This window comes from Protopterus annectens, chromosome 13.part0 (assembly GCF_019279795.1).
Source record: "Protopterus annectens isolate FY-2018-M chromosome 13.part0, PAN1.0, whole genome shotgun sequence".
Taxonomy (NCBI): domain Eukaryota; kingdom Metazoa; phylum Chordata; order Ceratodontiformes; family Protopteridae; genus Protopterus; species Protopterus annectens.
In genome coordinates, this window is record NC_056747.1 from 134,550,483 (window position 1) to 134,566,010 (window position 15,528).

General features: G+C 40.9%; 1 protein-coding gene across 1 annotated transcript in view; it reads right to left on the reverse strand.

The window, feature by feature from the left end:
- NWD1 (NACHT and WD repeat domain containing 1) overlaps positions 1-14,872 on the reverse strand; it is a 1,242,814-nt gene extending 1,227,942 nt beyond the window's left edge. The window contains exon 1 of the mRNA XM_044090721.1: positions 14,789-14,872. Within this exon, the coding sequence (XP_043946656.1) occupies positions 14,789-14,872 (84 nt within the window). The remainder of the gene's footprint in view (positions 1-14,788) is intronic.
- Positions 14,873-15,528: the final 656 nt, after the last annotated feature.

Below are 15,528 nucleotides of genomic sequence, written 5' to 3' on the forward strand. Positions count from 1 at the left end.
TCTTGCCTCTCTGGCTTTGTCTCCAAACCTTCCAACCTGGGCTGACCCTCAAGTATACTTATTCCTAATCCTGTCCATCCTCGTCACACCCAGTGCCAATCTTAACATCTTCAACTCTGCCACGTCAAGCTCTGACTCCTGCCTTTTTGTCAATGCCACTGTCTCCAACCTCTATAACACAGCTGGTCTCACTACCCTCTTGTAGACCTTCCCTTTCACTCTTACTGGTACTCGTCTGTCACAAATCACTCCTGACACTCTTCTCCACCCACTCTATCCTGTCTGTACTCTCTTCTTCACCTCTCTTCCACACTCACCATTACTCTGAACTGTTGATCCCAAGTATTTAAACTCATTCACCTTCGCCACCTCTACTCCCTGCATCCTCACCATTCCTCTATCCTCCCTCTCATTCATACACATATATTCTGTCTTAGTCCTGCTGACCTTCATTCCTCTTCTCTCTAGAGCATATCTCCACCTCTCCAGGGTCTCCTTCACCTGTTCCCTACTCTCACTACAGATTACAATGTCATCTGCAAACATCATAGTCCACGGGGACTCCTGTCTGATCTCGTCTGTCAACCTGTCCATCACCATTGCAAATAAGAAAGTGCTCAGAGCTGATCCCTGATGTAATCCCACCTCCACCTTAAATGCATCCGTCACTCCCACCGCAGACCTCACCGCTGTCACACTACCCTCGTACATATCCTTTACCACTCTTACATACTTCTCTGACACTCCCGACTTCCTCATACAATACCACAACTCCTTTCTAGGCACCCTGTCATATGTTTTCTCTAAATCCACAAAGACACAATGCAACTCCTTCTGACCTTCTCTGTACTTCACCATCAACACTCTCAGAGCAAACATCGCATCTGTAGTGCTCTTTCCTGGCATGAAACCATACTGCTGATCACTAATCATCACCTCCCTTCTTAACCTAGCTTCCACTATTTCCCATAACTTCATGCTGTGACTGATCAGTTTAATCCCTCTGTAGTTACTACAGCTGTGCACATCACCCTTATTCTTAAAAATCAGTACCAAAACACTTTTTCTCCATTCCTCAGGCATCCTGTCACTTTCTAAGATTTCATTAAACAATCTAGTTAAAAGCTCCACTGCCATTTCACCTAAACACCTCCATGCTTCCACAGGTATGTCATCTGGACCAACAGCCTTTCCGTTCTTCATCCTCTTCATAGCTATCCTTACTTCCTCCTTGCTAATCCACTGCATTTTATGATTCACTATCTGCACATCATCCAACCTTCTCTCCCTCTCATTCTCTTCATTCATCAACCTCTTAAAGTACTCTTTCCGTCTGCTCAACACACTCTCCTCGCTTGTGAGTACGTTTCCCTCATTATCCTTTATCACCCTTACCTACTGCACATCTTTACTAGCTCGGTCCCTCTGTCTAGCCAAACGGTACAGGTCCTTTTCTCCCTCCTTAGTGTCCAACCTTTTATACAACTCTTCATACGCGTTATCCTTAGCCTTCGCCACCTCTCTCTTTGCCATGCACCTCATCTCCTTATACTCTTGTCTACTTTCTTCATCTCTTTGACAATCCCATTTCTTCTTCGCCAGCCTCTTTCTCTGTATACTCTCCTGTACTTCTTCATTCCATCACCAGGTCTCCTTGTCCTCCTTCCTCTTTCCAGATGTCACACCAAGAACCCTTCTAGCCATCTCTATTACTAGTTCTGCTGTAGTTACCCAGCTATTCGGTAACTCTTCACTGCCACCCAGTGCCTGTCTTAACTCTTCCCTGAATATCACCTCACAATTACACACACATACACTTAACAAAACCTTACACTATTCCACACACATGCACTTAACAAAACCCTACACTAAACCTTACATACATTACCTACACATAACCTTACATACACTACCTACCTATGCACTTTACCTCTTAACTATACCGCAGATGGGCCAACTATGCAAATTCGATATTTCCACTTTCGCCGTTTCGTTCGTTCGACGTATTCGCAGTTCGCTCTTCATGTGTCACGCTATTTGGATTCGGGTTTTTCAGCTTTTGAGCGCGTAAAGTAGACCCGTTTGGAGCATACATACGATGTGCTCTTTCAACCAACAGCTTCTACTGTGGAATATCAGTCCAGTTGCTTATTTGTGCTTTCATAAAATGAATGCAGTCTGCTCCTTCCAGCTTTTCTGTTATAGCTGAAAATTTCAGGTTTTCCCTACATGCTCTGTCCTCTAATTCTATTATTTTTGAAACATCTCTTCTTGAGCACCCTGATATTCAGCCAGCCTTTTCTTCATTTCAACCTCTGATTTTTGCAGCTTTATCACCTCATCTGAATATATGTTTAAAGCTTCTTCCATTCTTTCTAGTCTTTTGTTGTTTGTGTTGGCATCACTGTTTCATTTATTTTAACCAGAACTGTGTGCATTTATCTTACATCTTCCTGTAGGTCACTGGACGTCATGTCTGGAGGTTGCATTGGTTTTTGCTGAACAGCTGCAGAACTTTCCACAGTCAGTGTTTCTTCCTCACTGATTTTTTTCCAGGTGTTCTGTATTTCTTTTTTCCTGGCATCCAGGCAGTACACTTACTAGCAAGTTACTGAAACGTACCCATAAACATAAAAGTCTACTGGTCTTCTCTGCTGAGTTTCTGTTTTCACACTGGGATGGCTAGAGTTAAGCTGTTACTCAATGTGCAGCCATCCTGGAAGTCCCTTTCCTTTGAATGTTTTGATTAAATTTTGTGATAAATTTTTTCTTGTCTCTGCCTAAAAAGGGAAACGTTCATGGGGCCTGTCCTTTTTTTTTCAGGAGAATCCCACAACATCCATCAGTGTTGCATTTGTCTTTCATTCACCCCTAAGACTGTTCATAGTCAGCTTAAAAGCATTAACACATTTCTAGAGAATGCCTGAAAAGCCCTGTGTTGTTCCTCCATGGCAACGAGCTTACTTTTGTTGGACATTGCCCTTTAGGTTAAGAGAAAGAGAAGAATCACCAAATAAGATTCGAAAGGTTTCCTGCTGTTGGCCTCTTTTTCCTGGTTAGATACTGACAAATTTGCTATGGCCATATTAGAATCCCCAGACCATCAGTCTGATGTTCCTGACCCACCTGGTGTTGCTGGATGAATTGCCTTTAAGGGCCAGGAAACAAACATGTCCTCCATGACCACAAGTCAGGCAGTTACCAGGAACAGAGAACACCATTTTCTTTGAAAGGTAGGATGGAATACATTTGGTCGTAATACAGGAACAGGTAGTGGGCTGCTTTTTGTAGCTCTGGATGTCAGATATATTTAAAGCAATCAAACCAGATTTCCAAAGAAAAATCTCAAAAAACAAAGCACCTTTCACTAGCTTCCACTCCATCTAGTATAAAGGAGTCAAAGGTTGAATGTCATAGTTTTGCTAAAGGGCTTTAGAGAATTTCAGGCTCTTCAATCATCATATACAATTGCCTCTCGTTTTGAGAGGAAAGGGTACCCCTTTTCATCTGAGGAAAATTCTCTTTCAGAATCAGAAGAGGAAGAACTTAGTTATGCATCCCAGGTATCCTTTCCTACCCAATTTGAATCAGTATACGAGGAAAATCTCTTCTAACTCTCCAGCTGAGGACATTTTTTTTCAGTCACTATCTGGAAAATAAAAGACCTTTTTCAAAGGGAAGGAAAATAAATTTTGGAAACATAGAAGAGGCATTATCATCTCCTTTTTATAGATTCATCCAAACCTCTAGCCCCTCCACTTGTTGTTGAGAACATTGAGGATGCATTCAGTTCTATATGTTCTTCCCATGGTGCTCAGTCTATTGCACCCCAAAAGCCTGACAGGCTTGAATCACACAAAAATATTTTCCAAAACCCTTTGACAGACCCTGCTGTCATTTCCTTAAATAAAGAGGGGTCTTCTGAACTGTTGCCTGTTCATAGGTTCATACTAGGCTATCTGCCCAAGGGCATTTATAAGCCTAGCCCATAGTTATGTGGCTTTCGCCACCCCTTTAGTTTGAATAAAAACTATGCCTATCATTTTTCTGTGCCTCTGTCAAGCAGTGACACTGAAGTAATCCCTGGGGTATATCTGCGATCTCCCATCCATTGGTCAAGATTCCTCTTGAACAAGGCCAGCGAGGTGCTCTGCCTCACATGTACCGGGATTTTGTTCCACAGCATAGGAGTCTCTGGGTGATGAATCTGTCCCTCCAGCACGTTCTATTTATAACCGTGTCAAGGTTTAAGTCTCCCGCCCTTGTGGTTCTGAGGGATCTAGATTTTTTGAAGTGAAGCATATTCATCAAATCTGGGTTTGACATGGCCTTATATGTCAGGCACAGGTCACCTCTGAGCAAGCGGTATGAGACTGAATAAAGCTGGAGTTCTTTCAGTCGGGCAGCATAAGACATATTTTTGAGACCCTTTATCCTTTTGGAGAGGAACTTTTGGGGCCTTTCAAGCTGCATCAGGTGTCTGGTCAGATACATTCCGAACGGGGCATTGTACTCAATCATAGGTCTAATGAGTGATGAGTACAGGAGGACGATGACCTCCCTTGATCTAGATGTGAATCCCTTCATGATCAGGTGGGCGATATAGAAGGTTTTCCTAACTACTTTAGCAACATGAGTGTCAAACGAAAGACTACTGTCAACTTGGGTCCCCAGATCCCTGATGATTTTTCTGTGCTCAGTGGATTGTCACCTATATGGTAGCTAGGGGTAACCTTGTTTTTCCCGAAGGGTATGACTATGCATTTTTTGGCGTTTAACTTCAGGCCATGTCTCTGGCACCAGTTATCCGTTTCTGTGAGGCCCTTCTGGAGGATATCTGTGTCAGATGTGTTTTCGACTATGGCGCCCAGTTTGCAGTCATCTGCAAACTTTGTCAGCCATAACCCTCCTGTGTTTGCTTGTACTTCAGAAAAGTAGATGCCGAACAAGAGTGGACCCAGGACTGAGCCCTGTGGGACACCACTTGTGACAGGCTTTGAGTCTGACATGGCTCCAGCAACTCTGACCCTGTGGGTTCTGTCGCTTAGCCAGTTTGCAACCCATCTTGTGATGTATGGGTTTACATTCAAGCTGATGAGTTTTTCGATGATACCTGAGTGGGGTATTGTGTCAAAGGCCTTTGCCAGGTCGAGGTAGGCTGTATGGACTGCCTTTCCCTCATCAATGGCCTTGGTGACTGTCTCGAAAAAGTCAACCAAGTTTAAGAGGCAGGATCTGCCTTTGACAAAGCCAAACTGGGTTGGATCCAAAGTCTGCAAGTTCCCTATGTCTTTATTTATGAGTTCCATTATGATCCTCTCCATGGCTTTGCAGATAAGGCTTGTCAAGCTAATGGGGCGGTAATTTCCAGGGTCTGTGGAGGCACCGCCCTTATGAAGTGGGACCACAGTCGCCGTGCGCCACCCCTTGGGTACGTATCCTGAGGTGAGGCTAAGATTAAACAGCTGTCCTAACTGTGGGTTTAATTCCTCGTTGAGTTCATGAAGCACACAGCCGGGGACACCATCCGGTCCCATGGATGCTGTGTTTTTGCCTTAGTGAGGCAGTTCTCACCTGGGCGTTGGAGATGTTTGGGGGCTACAATCCTCTGGAATAGATATCTCTCCTTTTGGGGGAGAAGTTTGCACTGAACCTGTCAGCCAGTATGTTAGCAATGTGTGTAGGTTCAGTAATTTTCACATCATTTTGAACTAATTCTGAGCATATCTGGGAGTTTCCTCCTAGGTTTCTAACATAGCTAAAGAAGGCCTTATGATTGTCTTTAGAGTCCTTGGCGATTTTTCTCTCAAAATTGCCTTTGATGATTTTATGAGAGCTCTTAGTTTTTACTTATAATGATCAAAGGTGTCTTACCTTTCAAGGATTTTGCTCTATCTTGTAGTAGCTTCCTCCTTTTGTTGTAGAGCTTGTTTATGGCTGGGGTCCACCAGACTGGACGCTTGCCTTTGGTACAGAGAGTCTTAGTTTTGTTTGGGATTGCCTGATCCATGCAGTCCTGTAGGTGCTGGTAGAAGGCATTTGTAAGTGATTCAGCGGTTTGAGTAATGTTTACCACTGGCTCAGGGGCCTTAAAGGAGACCACACTAGTTTTTAGAAGTGTGAAATCGGCTTTTGAGAAGTTTTTCACTGTGGTCTTTTTGTTTCAGGTGGGGCGGATGAGGACCTCCAGCGAGATTAGTTTATGATCTGATCTCACCAGTGAGGGGTATACTTCGGTGTTGAACATTTTGATCCCATGTTCGTGATGATGAGATCAAGTATGTTTTCACCTCTTGTGGGGATGGTGACTAGTTGTTCCATGGCATTTGAGTTTATGAACTCCAGGAATCTTTGGGTTAGAGTGTTCGGGCTTGAGTAGTGTTCCCAGTCTATATTAGGGTAGTTGAAGTCACCTAGTATGATGGTGTTTGGAGATACATTTATCCCTCCAATGTTTTCAGGAAGGCCATGTGAGGTTCCTGAGTTTGAGAGGGTGGCCTGTAACATGCTACAAATTGCAGAGCAGTCTTGCCTATGGTTAATTGCACCTGGATGGTCTCCGATGCATCGTGCGTTGCCACCAACCTTGAGGTGTGGGTGTCCTTTATGAATATGGACACCCCCCCTTCTTTCTTGGTGTTGTCCGGATTTTGGGGCGGAACGATGATATGAGGTGAAACCTGTTAGTGCTGGGGTGCTCTCAGGAGCCTTGAACCAGGTTTCTGTCACAGCACAGACATCGATGTTCTCCATATTGAGAAGGGCCTCGAGTGCGTGCATCTTGAGATTGAGACTTCTAGCATTGAGCAGCATTACCCTTAGTTTTTTCCTTTTTGGTGTTCTAGGGTGGTAGGTTTAGAATTTGAGCCTTGCCTAAAAAAGGCACTATGGGGGTGGCGAGAGCCTTTGCCAATATCCGGAAGCCCAGGGGTGACAGGTGCAAGCCGTCCCTTGCGAAGCAGCGTGGCTTGTCCAGCATGTCATCCCAGGCAGACAGACATTGGATCCCCTTTGAATGACACCAGAATTTAAGCCAATTATTAAAGCTGATCATCTTATCACTGTATTGTGGCATCATTCTAGGTGAAGGTAGGATACTGCTCAAGGTCAGGGTCATACCTGCCTGGGCTACATAATCAGAGAGCTCCTCGACGTCCCTTTTCATGTAGTCCAAGGAGGTACGTCTCAGGTCGTTGACACCAGCGTGGACAATGACTGAGTCGTACTTGTACCTGCTGTTGAGAGACCTGAGTGCTTGCGTTATGTGGCGGATTCTAGCGCCCGACAGGCAGCTTACTGTGACCTTCTCCTTACTCAGTCTGGTGAGCGGGGCGTCAGTGTGTCTGACTATGGAATCACCAATGACAAGTGTGTCTGGCATTTTGTTTGGCCTTAAGGGCTGTGACTGTTTGACACTCTGACTGTGTGGTCTATGTGTTGCATGTGTTGGGTCGTGAGGTGGTAGTTGTTTGGGTGTCTGCTTTGGTGGCCTCTGCTGTTTTGGTAAATTTTTGATCAGAGCCTCCGAGTATGTCTTTGTGTGAGTATGTGTATGATTTGAAGTTGTGATGGTACCATGTGTGACTGGGTATGTATTGTGTGTGGTTGCCTTCTCCTCCTGTCTGGTCTTGCCAGTCCTATGTTGAGAGAGCTCAGCCTCCAGTTTGGCCGTATAGTTGCATCTCTCGCATGTATTTGTGTTTTGTGGGAGAAAGAGAGGATTGTCTGTGTACATGAGGCAATTGTAACATTGCCTCAATATTCCCAGGTTCACCAGTTGAGCTGGAGAGGACACTAGCAACTGATTCCTCGACATACTAGAAGTAGTAGATAAAGAACTTTCAAAGGACTCCGGGGGAAGTGGGTTTTAGGCTGGTGGGGTACTATCTATAATAAGAGTGCTTTATCAAGGTGCAAGTACTGTAGGAGTAAGTGCTAGGCTTTACAGATAGAGAATAGTCTACTTGGGAATCAAGTAGAGATGAACTTTTCAGTTATAGGATATGCTGGTTAGATCAGCAGTACAGTTTAGCGTGTTTTATAGCAGGGGGCTGAAGGGAGCTAGGAATTGGCCCAAAACGACCAATGGACTACTAGTTTCTGGCTGAAACTTCACCAAATCGGACAAAAGGCGCTCAGTGCTTTCCACTTCCACTGGTAAGCAAAGAAACTTCCCTCCTTCCTAATAAGGCAATGGATCAGTAACAGGAACTAAAAACAAAGCCCAGGGATCAGCAACTCTGAAACTGGACTACTCTAGTTCAGTAAAGTGGGAAAACAAGAGATTTTTTGTTTTATTACAGAGATGAGGAAAAAACAGACAGTAAATGCTATAAATGCTGTAAATCGGCTAGTGCACTTTAGTGTGTAGCCTACAGAAACAATTTGCAACAATTAGTAACTTAAAGTGCAATAAACAGTGTAAAATGCAGAAATCACTTAAAGTAGCAGTAAAACAGGCGAAATGCAGTCGCTAGCTTAATAACAGTGGGAAAGCCACAAAAAATACTTATATCTGGTAGAAAGTCACTCTTTTAGCTCTCTGCTGCTTGGATCACTCTGCAGGCCACCACGAGGATCTGTGCAGAGTTGGTACAAGCTGGAAAACACGTGTTTAGCGTGTTTTATAGCAGGGGGCTGAAAGGAGCTAGGAATTGGCCCAAAACGACCAATAGACTACTAGTTTCTGGCTGAAACTTCACCAATTCGGACAAAAAGGCTGCTCAGTGCTTCCCACTCCCACTGGTAAGCAAAGAAACTTCCCTCCTTCCTAATAAGGCAATGGATCAGTAACAGGAACTAAAAACAAAGCCCAGGGATCAGTGACTCTGAAACTGGACTACTCTAGTTCAGTAAGGTGGGAAAACAAGAGATTTTTTTTTTTTTTTTTTTTTTTTTTTACAGAGACAAGGAAAAAAACAGACAGTAAATGCTATAAATGCTTTTAAGTGGCTAGCACACTTGAGTGTGTTAGCCTACAGGTAAAATTAAGCAACAAATAACTTTTTAAGAGTGCAAAACAGTTAATCAACACAAAAACAGTTTAAATAGAATGCAGAGCTGTATAAACAGGCTAAGATGCAGTCGCTAAGCAGTAAATATTCAAAAGCCAGAAAAAATACTTAAATCAGTTATAGCAAATACAGTTATAACAAATGCTCTGAAATATACTGTATATTTCCAATATGTTTGAGAAGGACAGTCAGAACACAAGAAGGTTCAGGCGAAAAAGAAAAAAAAAAGTTTTCTTTTACTTTTTGAAAAGGTAAAAAGGAGGAACAGAAGGCCTTATCAAATGTTCTCTCTGTATTAAGAAGAATGAGCTAATGACACTAGACTGGGAGGTGTGTCACAGTAGGGGCGGGCAACTGCAAAGCCACCAAGTATAAGAGCAAGACAACAAGCTATGAAAGTTTTTAAACAGATAAAGATTTCTGAAGATTCTGAATAGACAAAGTGCTTTATATATTAAATTATAAAAACAGTAATCTGTTAAAATAATCAAAAGATACTTATATTTTGTAGCTCAGTTGCAGTCAAACAACTTCTCCAGCCTGCACCAAAGACCAGAACAACAACTTTTTTTTTTTTACAAGAACACAAAAGAACCAGCCCCCACTAGCCAAGAGATAATTACACAGAGTAAATGTTTCAGTTTATACAATAGCCTAAGACAACAAGCTATGAAAGTTTTTAAACAGATAAAGATTTCTGAAGATTCTGAATAGACAAAGTGCTTTATATATTAAATTATAAAAACAGTAATCTGTTAAAATAATCAAAAGATACTTATATTTTGCAGCTCAGTTGCGGTCAAACAACTTCTCCAGCCTGCACCAAAGACCAGAATTCTAACCCATCTACCCAGTGACAAAGATAGAAGGACATTTGATATGGTAAGAAGATTTATACTTCTTCAGCTTTGGCCATCAGAGCAATAATTTGTCAAGTTAATCCTTCTTGACACATTCTTGGATATGAATTATATTCTTCTCTGACAGACATGTTTTCTTCTACATCGTTGGTCACAAAATGTACTCTAAAGTATTCTTATGATACATCTGATGCATTGTCTACAGTTGCGGACACAGGATCCATAATGTGGAGATGTGCCTGGCTCAGATTACAGAATCTATCTGAGGTTGTTAGAGCTTAAATCCTTAATGCCCCAGTCAATAATTTCCTGTTTGGCAGCCCCTTTGCTGAAGTCCTAAAATACGTTAATGAAAGGGGCAAACTAATTCAGGGAGAAAGGCAACATTGTCTCCACTTCCAAAGTGTAACACACTATCCCTCCAATCATTGCCAGTTTATCAAAAATTCTTTTAAGCCAGGGTAACAAAAGTCTGGGAAGCAACAGTATAAAAAGAAATGGCAGGAGACATCAAGGACTAAGAGAAATTGCCTCCACAGGTCCTCTCAGACAGAGAAAAGTACATGGCTATGTAAGCACTCCTTCTCCCCTAGCTCTGCCCATCTTTGCAAAACCTCAGAAAATCTTTGTTTCCTTACCATTTTTGGAAGCAAGCAAGTAACCTATGCTCATGTATTTGGAATAATCCAGCAAGGCTGCAAATATCTTCCAAATTCAAGACTACCTCTTCATCCAGTAAATCAAACACACTTGATGATCTTCATATTGATCACTGTTGCAGTAACCAAAGCTGTATGGGTTATATCCTGCTTAGGATATCACAGCCAGCTTCCAAAACTTCAGAACACTTTCCACACACCCAACACCATTAGTCAGCTCAAACACAGTTGAGAGGTCTGTGCAACATGCAATTTCAAAATTACTTTTTGACTCCATGACATAGGACAGTATTCCTGGGATATTTGCTAGACACCTCTGTAGAACAAGGTTTCTTCCACAGGAAAAAAAAACAGATATGTATTTAGAGCTATTTCTTGGGTTTTCCGGTTACTTCCAAGATTCTGGGTCTCATGGCATTTATGTTTCTCCAGATACCCACTGTATCTTTCTTATGTGGAGTCTTACCAAAGGTATCATAAGTCTCTCTGGTCCCAGCACTAAAACCCATTGCCTTTTCAGATTTCAGTTCTGGGATTTGTGAGAGGAGAAATAACTTGGTGGAGATATCAAATATCCCTGACTCCAGATCTCCCCTTCTCCCCTCCTGCTCCAAAGCAGTCACCAGACACATTGACCTTTCCTTGGGGAATAAAAATGCAAAGCAAGCAAATCTCTGAACCACCTCTGGTTCACAGAACCACTTCAGGTTGTTATAGACAGTACCACAGTGATGTGGTGCATAAACAAGCAAGGGGGAACCAGAGCCTACCCCTTTGCAGACTAGTAGTGCTAGTATGGAATATAGCTTTACAGCACAGTCTAACCCTACAGGCATTTTACATTCCATCAGATAAAAATTGTGTGGCAGAAAAGCAGAGCAGGACCAAGGTAGTGACTCCCTCATGAATGGAAACTAGATCATGGGTCTTCTAAGATTTGATCCATCTGTGGGGAGTTCATCAAGTAGACCCTTCTTCCTCCTCTCTGAACAATTAGTTGGCAAAATCTGTTCCAGGACTCCATGTGAGAAGGCCTAGAATTCAGATACCGTTTCTTTTCCTAGGGCAGGGGTGTTCATGTTTGCTTTTCTACACTTTCCACAAATGTCCTGGATACTTCTGAAGATTCAGAAAGAATCCCTTAAGATCATTATGGTGACTTCCTTCTGGTCCAGACAACAGTTTTTCCTTTTGGAATTGACCAGGGGCAATTACCACAAGCTTCCTCACAGACTCAATTTACTCACCCAAGAACAGTAGTGTTTGATAATTCCCAACCCCAGACAAATACAATTGACTGCCTGGATGATGGGGTCTAATACCTATCCGTTACCTGTTTTCTGAGGACATACAGCAGATGCTAATGCAGGAAAGAAAGCCTGCTACTAGAAAATCATATATAAGCAAATAAGAAAGGTTTTCTAGTTGGCACCAAAACATAACCACCACAGTTTCAGGGTTAGTGTTTCTCTGATTTTACAATATTTGTGTGAGTTACTTTCTTATGGCCCATCTTACTTCTCTATCAAGGTTCGTTTTTTGGCCATTTCAGCATGTCTGTCCACAAATTACCTTCTTTAAGGTACTCTTTTGTCAGAATGTTTTTGAAAAGAGTGCCACATAAGAAGCATCATGGAAAACCTCTGGCTCCTCCTGTCCCATCTTGAGATCTTAATTATAGGTCAGAGAAGTTAACACTTGCTCCATTTGTACAAGCTAATCTGACTGACTTCCAGTTCTTATCATATCGCTAATTGCTCTGACCTCTATAAGAAGTGTACCTGAATTGCAAGCTGTTATGGTGGGTAAACCATCTAATTTTCCACAGAGACAGGGTTTCTTTGAGAATTAATCCTTCTTTTATGCCAAAAAAGGTATCTGAGTTTACTTTAAGCCAGTCTATGAATCTCCGTTTTCTTTCTAGAAAGTAAAATTAAGGGAAAATGGATACTTTATACCTTGGATGTCCACAGACAACTCGGATACTATGTTGACAGAATAAAATCTTTCAGAACTTCTGATCAGTTGTTCATTTCTTGTGAAGGTAAAAAAGGACAACCTGTATCAAAGCAGACTATTCCCAGTGGTTGTTTCAGGCTATTACTGATGGTTATTCCCACCAAAAAAAAAAACTATTCCAGGAAGATGAAGATTCACACTACCAGGGCCTTAGCGTCATCTATGGCTTTTTGGAAAGGGTTGGACTCTAGAAGTATTCTAGAGGCAGCAACATGATTATTTATGCATAATTTTATAAAGCACTATACGCCAGATAATTTTTCCAGGTCTAGGACAGGCTTTGCTAGGACTGTTCTGGTACCTTCCCCTGCCTCCTTCCAGTTCTAAGCTATGGAAATCTACCCATAGAGCTTAGGCTACTACAGCAGTGATCATTCAAACATATTCTGTAATGGTAATTTTACTTACACAGCTGTACTTTATCATCTCTTTGAAAGGGATAGGAGCCTGTGAGTCTTGTTATTAGTTCTGAGACACCAAATGTAACTTAACCAAATTAAAACTCTCACTAATCACTGTGTTGTGTTAACTGCTAAATCATTGTGTAAGTCCACTAAAGTACTGGAAAAAACTTTCAGGTATATTTTCTGTTTTATAATAGTTTTCCCATGCCTTATATTTCAAATGTAGTTTGTAAGCTTGTTTTTTAATAAGTTTTGTTAAATATGCTAATTGGACTAACAACTACTCTGAATAAGTATGCACAACTTTAGCTCCTACCCATGAACGTTATTCACTAAACAAAAACTTGTGCTCATGCTGGAAATTTTTAATCTGTTTAAACTTTCTTCTTACTAATTTTCAGTTTGCCCTCTCAATTTTTATAACTTTTAAGATTAAATTGGATTAAATAATGTTCTTGTAAGAAGCTGTGTTTATTAAATAACTCCAAACAGTTGCCTTACGTGCTGCCCATAGTACATTTGGTGCTGTTAATTAATTTTCTAATTGGGGTTATTTAATTCATTTTCTAAGTCTTTCAACAGCTGTTTACTGTCTTATTATACTTATTGAAAATGAAGGATGATAAGAGTTTAATCTCCTACAAATGATGTATCCCTTATTGAACTAAAATCCAATTGCAGATGAAGAGCAGAATGGTTCAAAAGTACTAGGGAGCTAGTGAAATATCAAAGAGTGTTAGAAAAGAGAGACTAATAATAAAAAGAAATTAGTTCATAACCAGAATCTGTGAGAACCTGAAAAACAAGTTACATCTCTTTTTCAATTATATAATGCTTTATACAGGTCTACAGAATCCCTTCAAATATCAATAAAAGCCAAATTAAGTTCAGCAAGTAAAGAAAATATGAAACCAGAATGTATTCAGGATTTAGGGTTCTATGCACAGTCTATCCACCCAGCTTCCTACTGCATACTTTGCATCTCACAGAAATGGAAATGTATTTTGCCTATCCTGAACTGTTCTGCCCATCCCTTTCTCTGTTTACCTTGACTGCAGGGCAACCTTTCGATTTTTGGACTGGTCTCATCATTTGCTTTTTTTCTCTTTCTGCATGCAATTTATCATTCTCCTATATACCGTTCTCTTTTTATGGCACTTTTTTATCCAAGTCTTTAGTTAGACCACTTTTCACCATTTCCACATTTAGTTCTGTTTCCTGATGCTGGACTTCATTCCCTTATTTATGCATTTTGGATATACTCCCAGAGAACTTCCAGTCTTATTTCCTGCTACTCTGCCATATTACAGCTTAATAAATTAATTGTATCTTCTGTAGTAATAAATGACTTTTCTTTTTGTGCTTCTAACAATATTCTGGGAATTTTGAACCACACCTAGATATGATCAGTGGGCTCAGGTCCACAGTTTATTATAGCACAGGCAAGAATGACACACCCTAGTAGAGACCAGATGAGGTAAAGCAGGGAATATTTAGGAGATGGGGCATAGGGTACGGTACTGGTAGCCATTTCATTTGCTAGAACAGAGAAAACAAATCCAGATGTCAAGCAACATGTAAATATCTGAACTATGCACATTACTGTTTCTGTTCACCTGTTAATTCAATGTGTTTTAGTATGATTGCAAGCTACACTCTAAGTGGTTCATAATATTCTCTGTAATTATTATATGTAGAGTGATATTACCTTTGCATTTGATGTCAAAATGATCATTGTTAATTAGTAGATAGCATCCATGGATTAACGAAAAGTAAGTTGTTATGGTATTGTAATTCTTTTGCATTTAGTGATGATAATAAAAGTGTAATACCTCAAAAACTAATCCAAGACTCTGACAAAACTCTTGAACCTTTGGATATGCTTTGGTCAGAAGAGCATCTCTTTCTGTGCACATATCTAAAACAGAAGATTGTAAAAGAAAGCAGTTAAGTTAGGTTCCATAAAAGCAGGTGAACACTAAATATCAGACCAGAAGAACTAGCCTGACATTTTTTTTTCACAGTAGTATAACAAGTATGCTTACTCACAGTTATTTGAAATGGCAAAATACTTTGAAGTTATTCCACATATCAAATGAAAGGGGATACATTTAGAAATAGTTTTAGGAAGTGTGTCTTTGAAGAGTAAGCAGAAGACATCTGGCATTTGTTACTAAAGGAGATTCTTGAATGTGTTGTTCTACAGGTGTTCAGAAAGGGAGGAAACTGTGGAAAGAGGGGGTCTAGGTGAAAGCTATGCGGAATACCTGCTACTTAAATTTACCAGATAGGCTAAATGGTGCATTGGCCTTGGGTGTTCTGCATTTATGTGCTGGTGATCTTACTTCATTAACAAATGATTGGATGTTTGTATATGTGTATGTTTATGATGTCATTTAGCTTATATTGTGGTAAAATTGTTAGTTTCCATATGACCACTGTGTATGTCATTGCTAATTTGCTAGTACTATGCCATACCATGCATTTACGTACATAAATGTTAATACATACACACATATACACATGCAAATATATATCACAGAATGGGGACAAAGTTGTGAAGACAGCAACC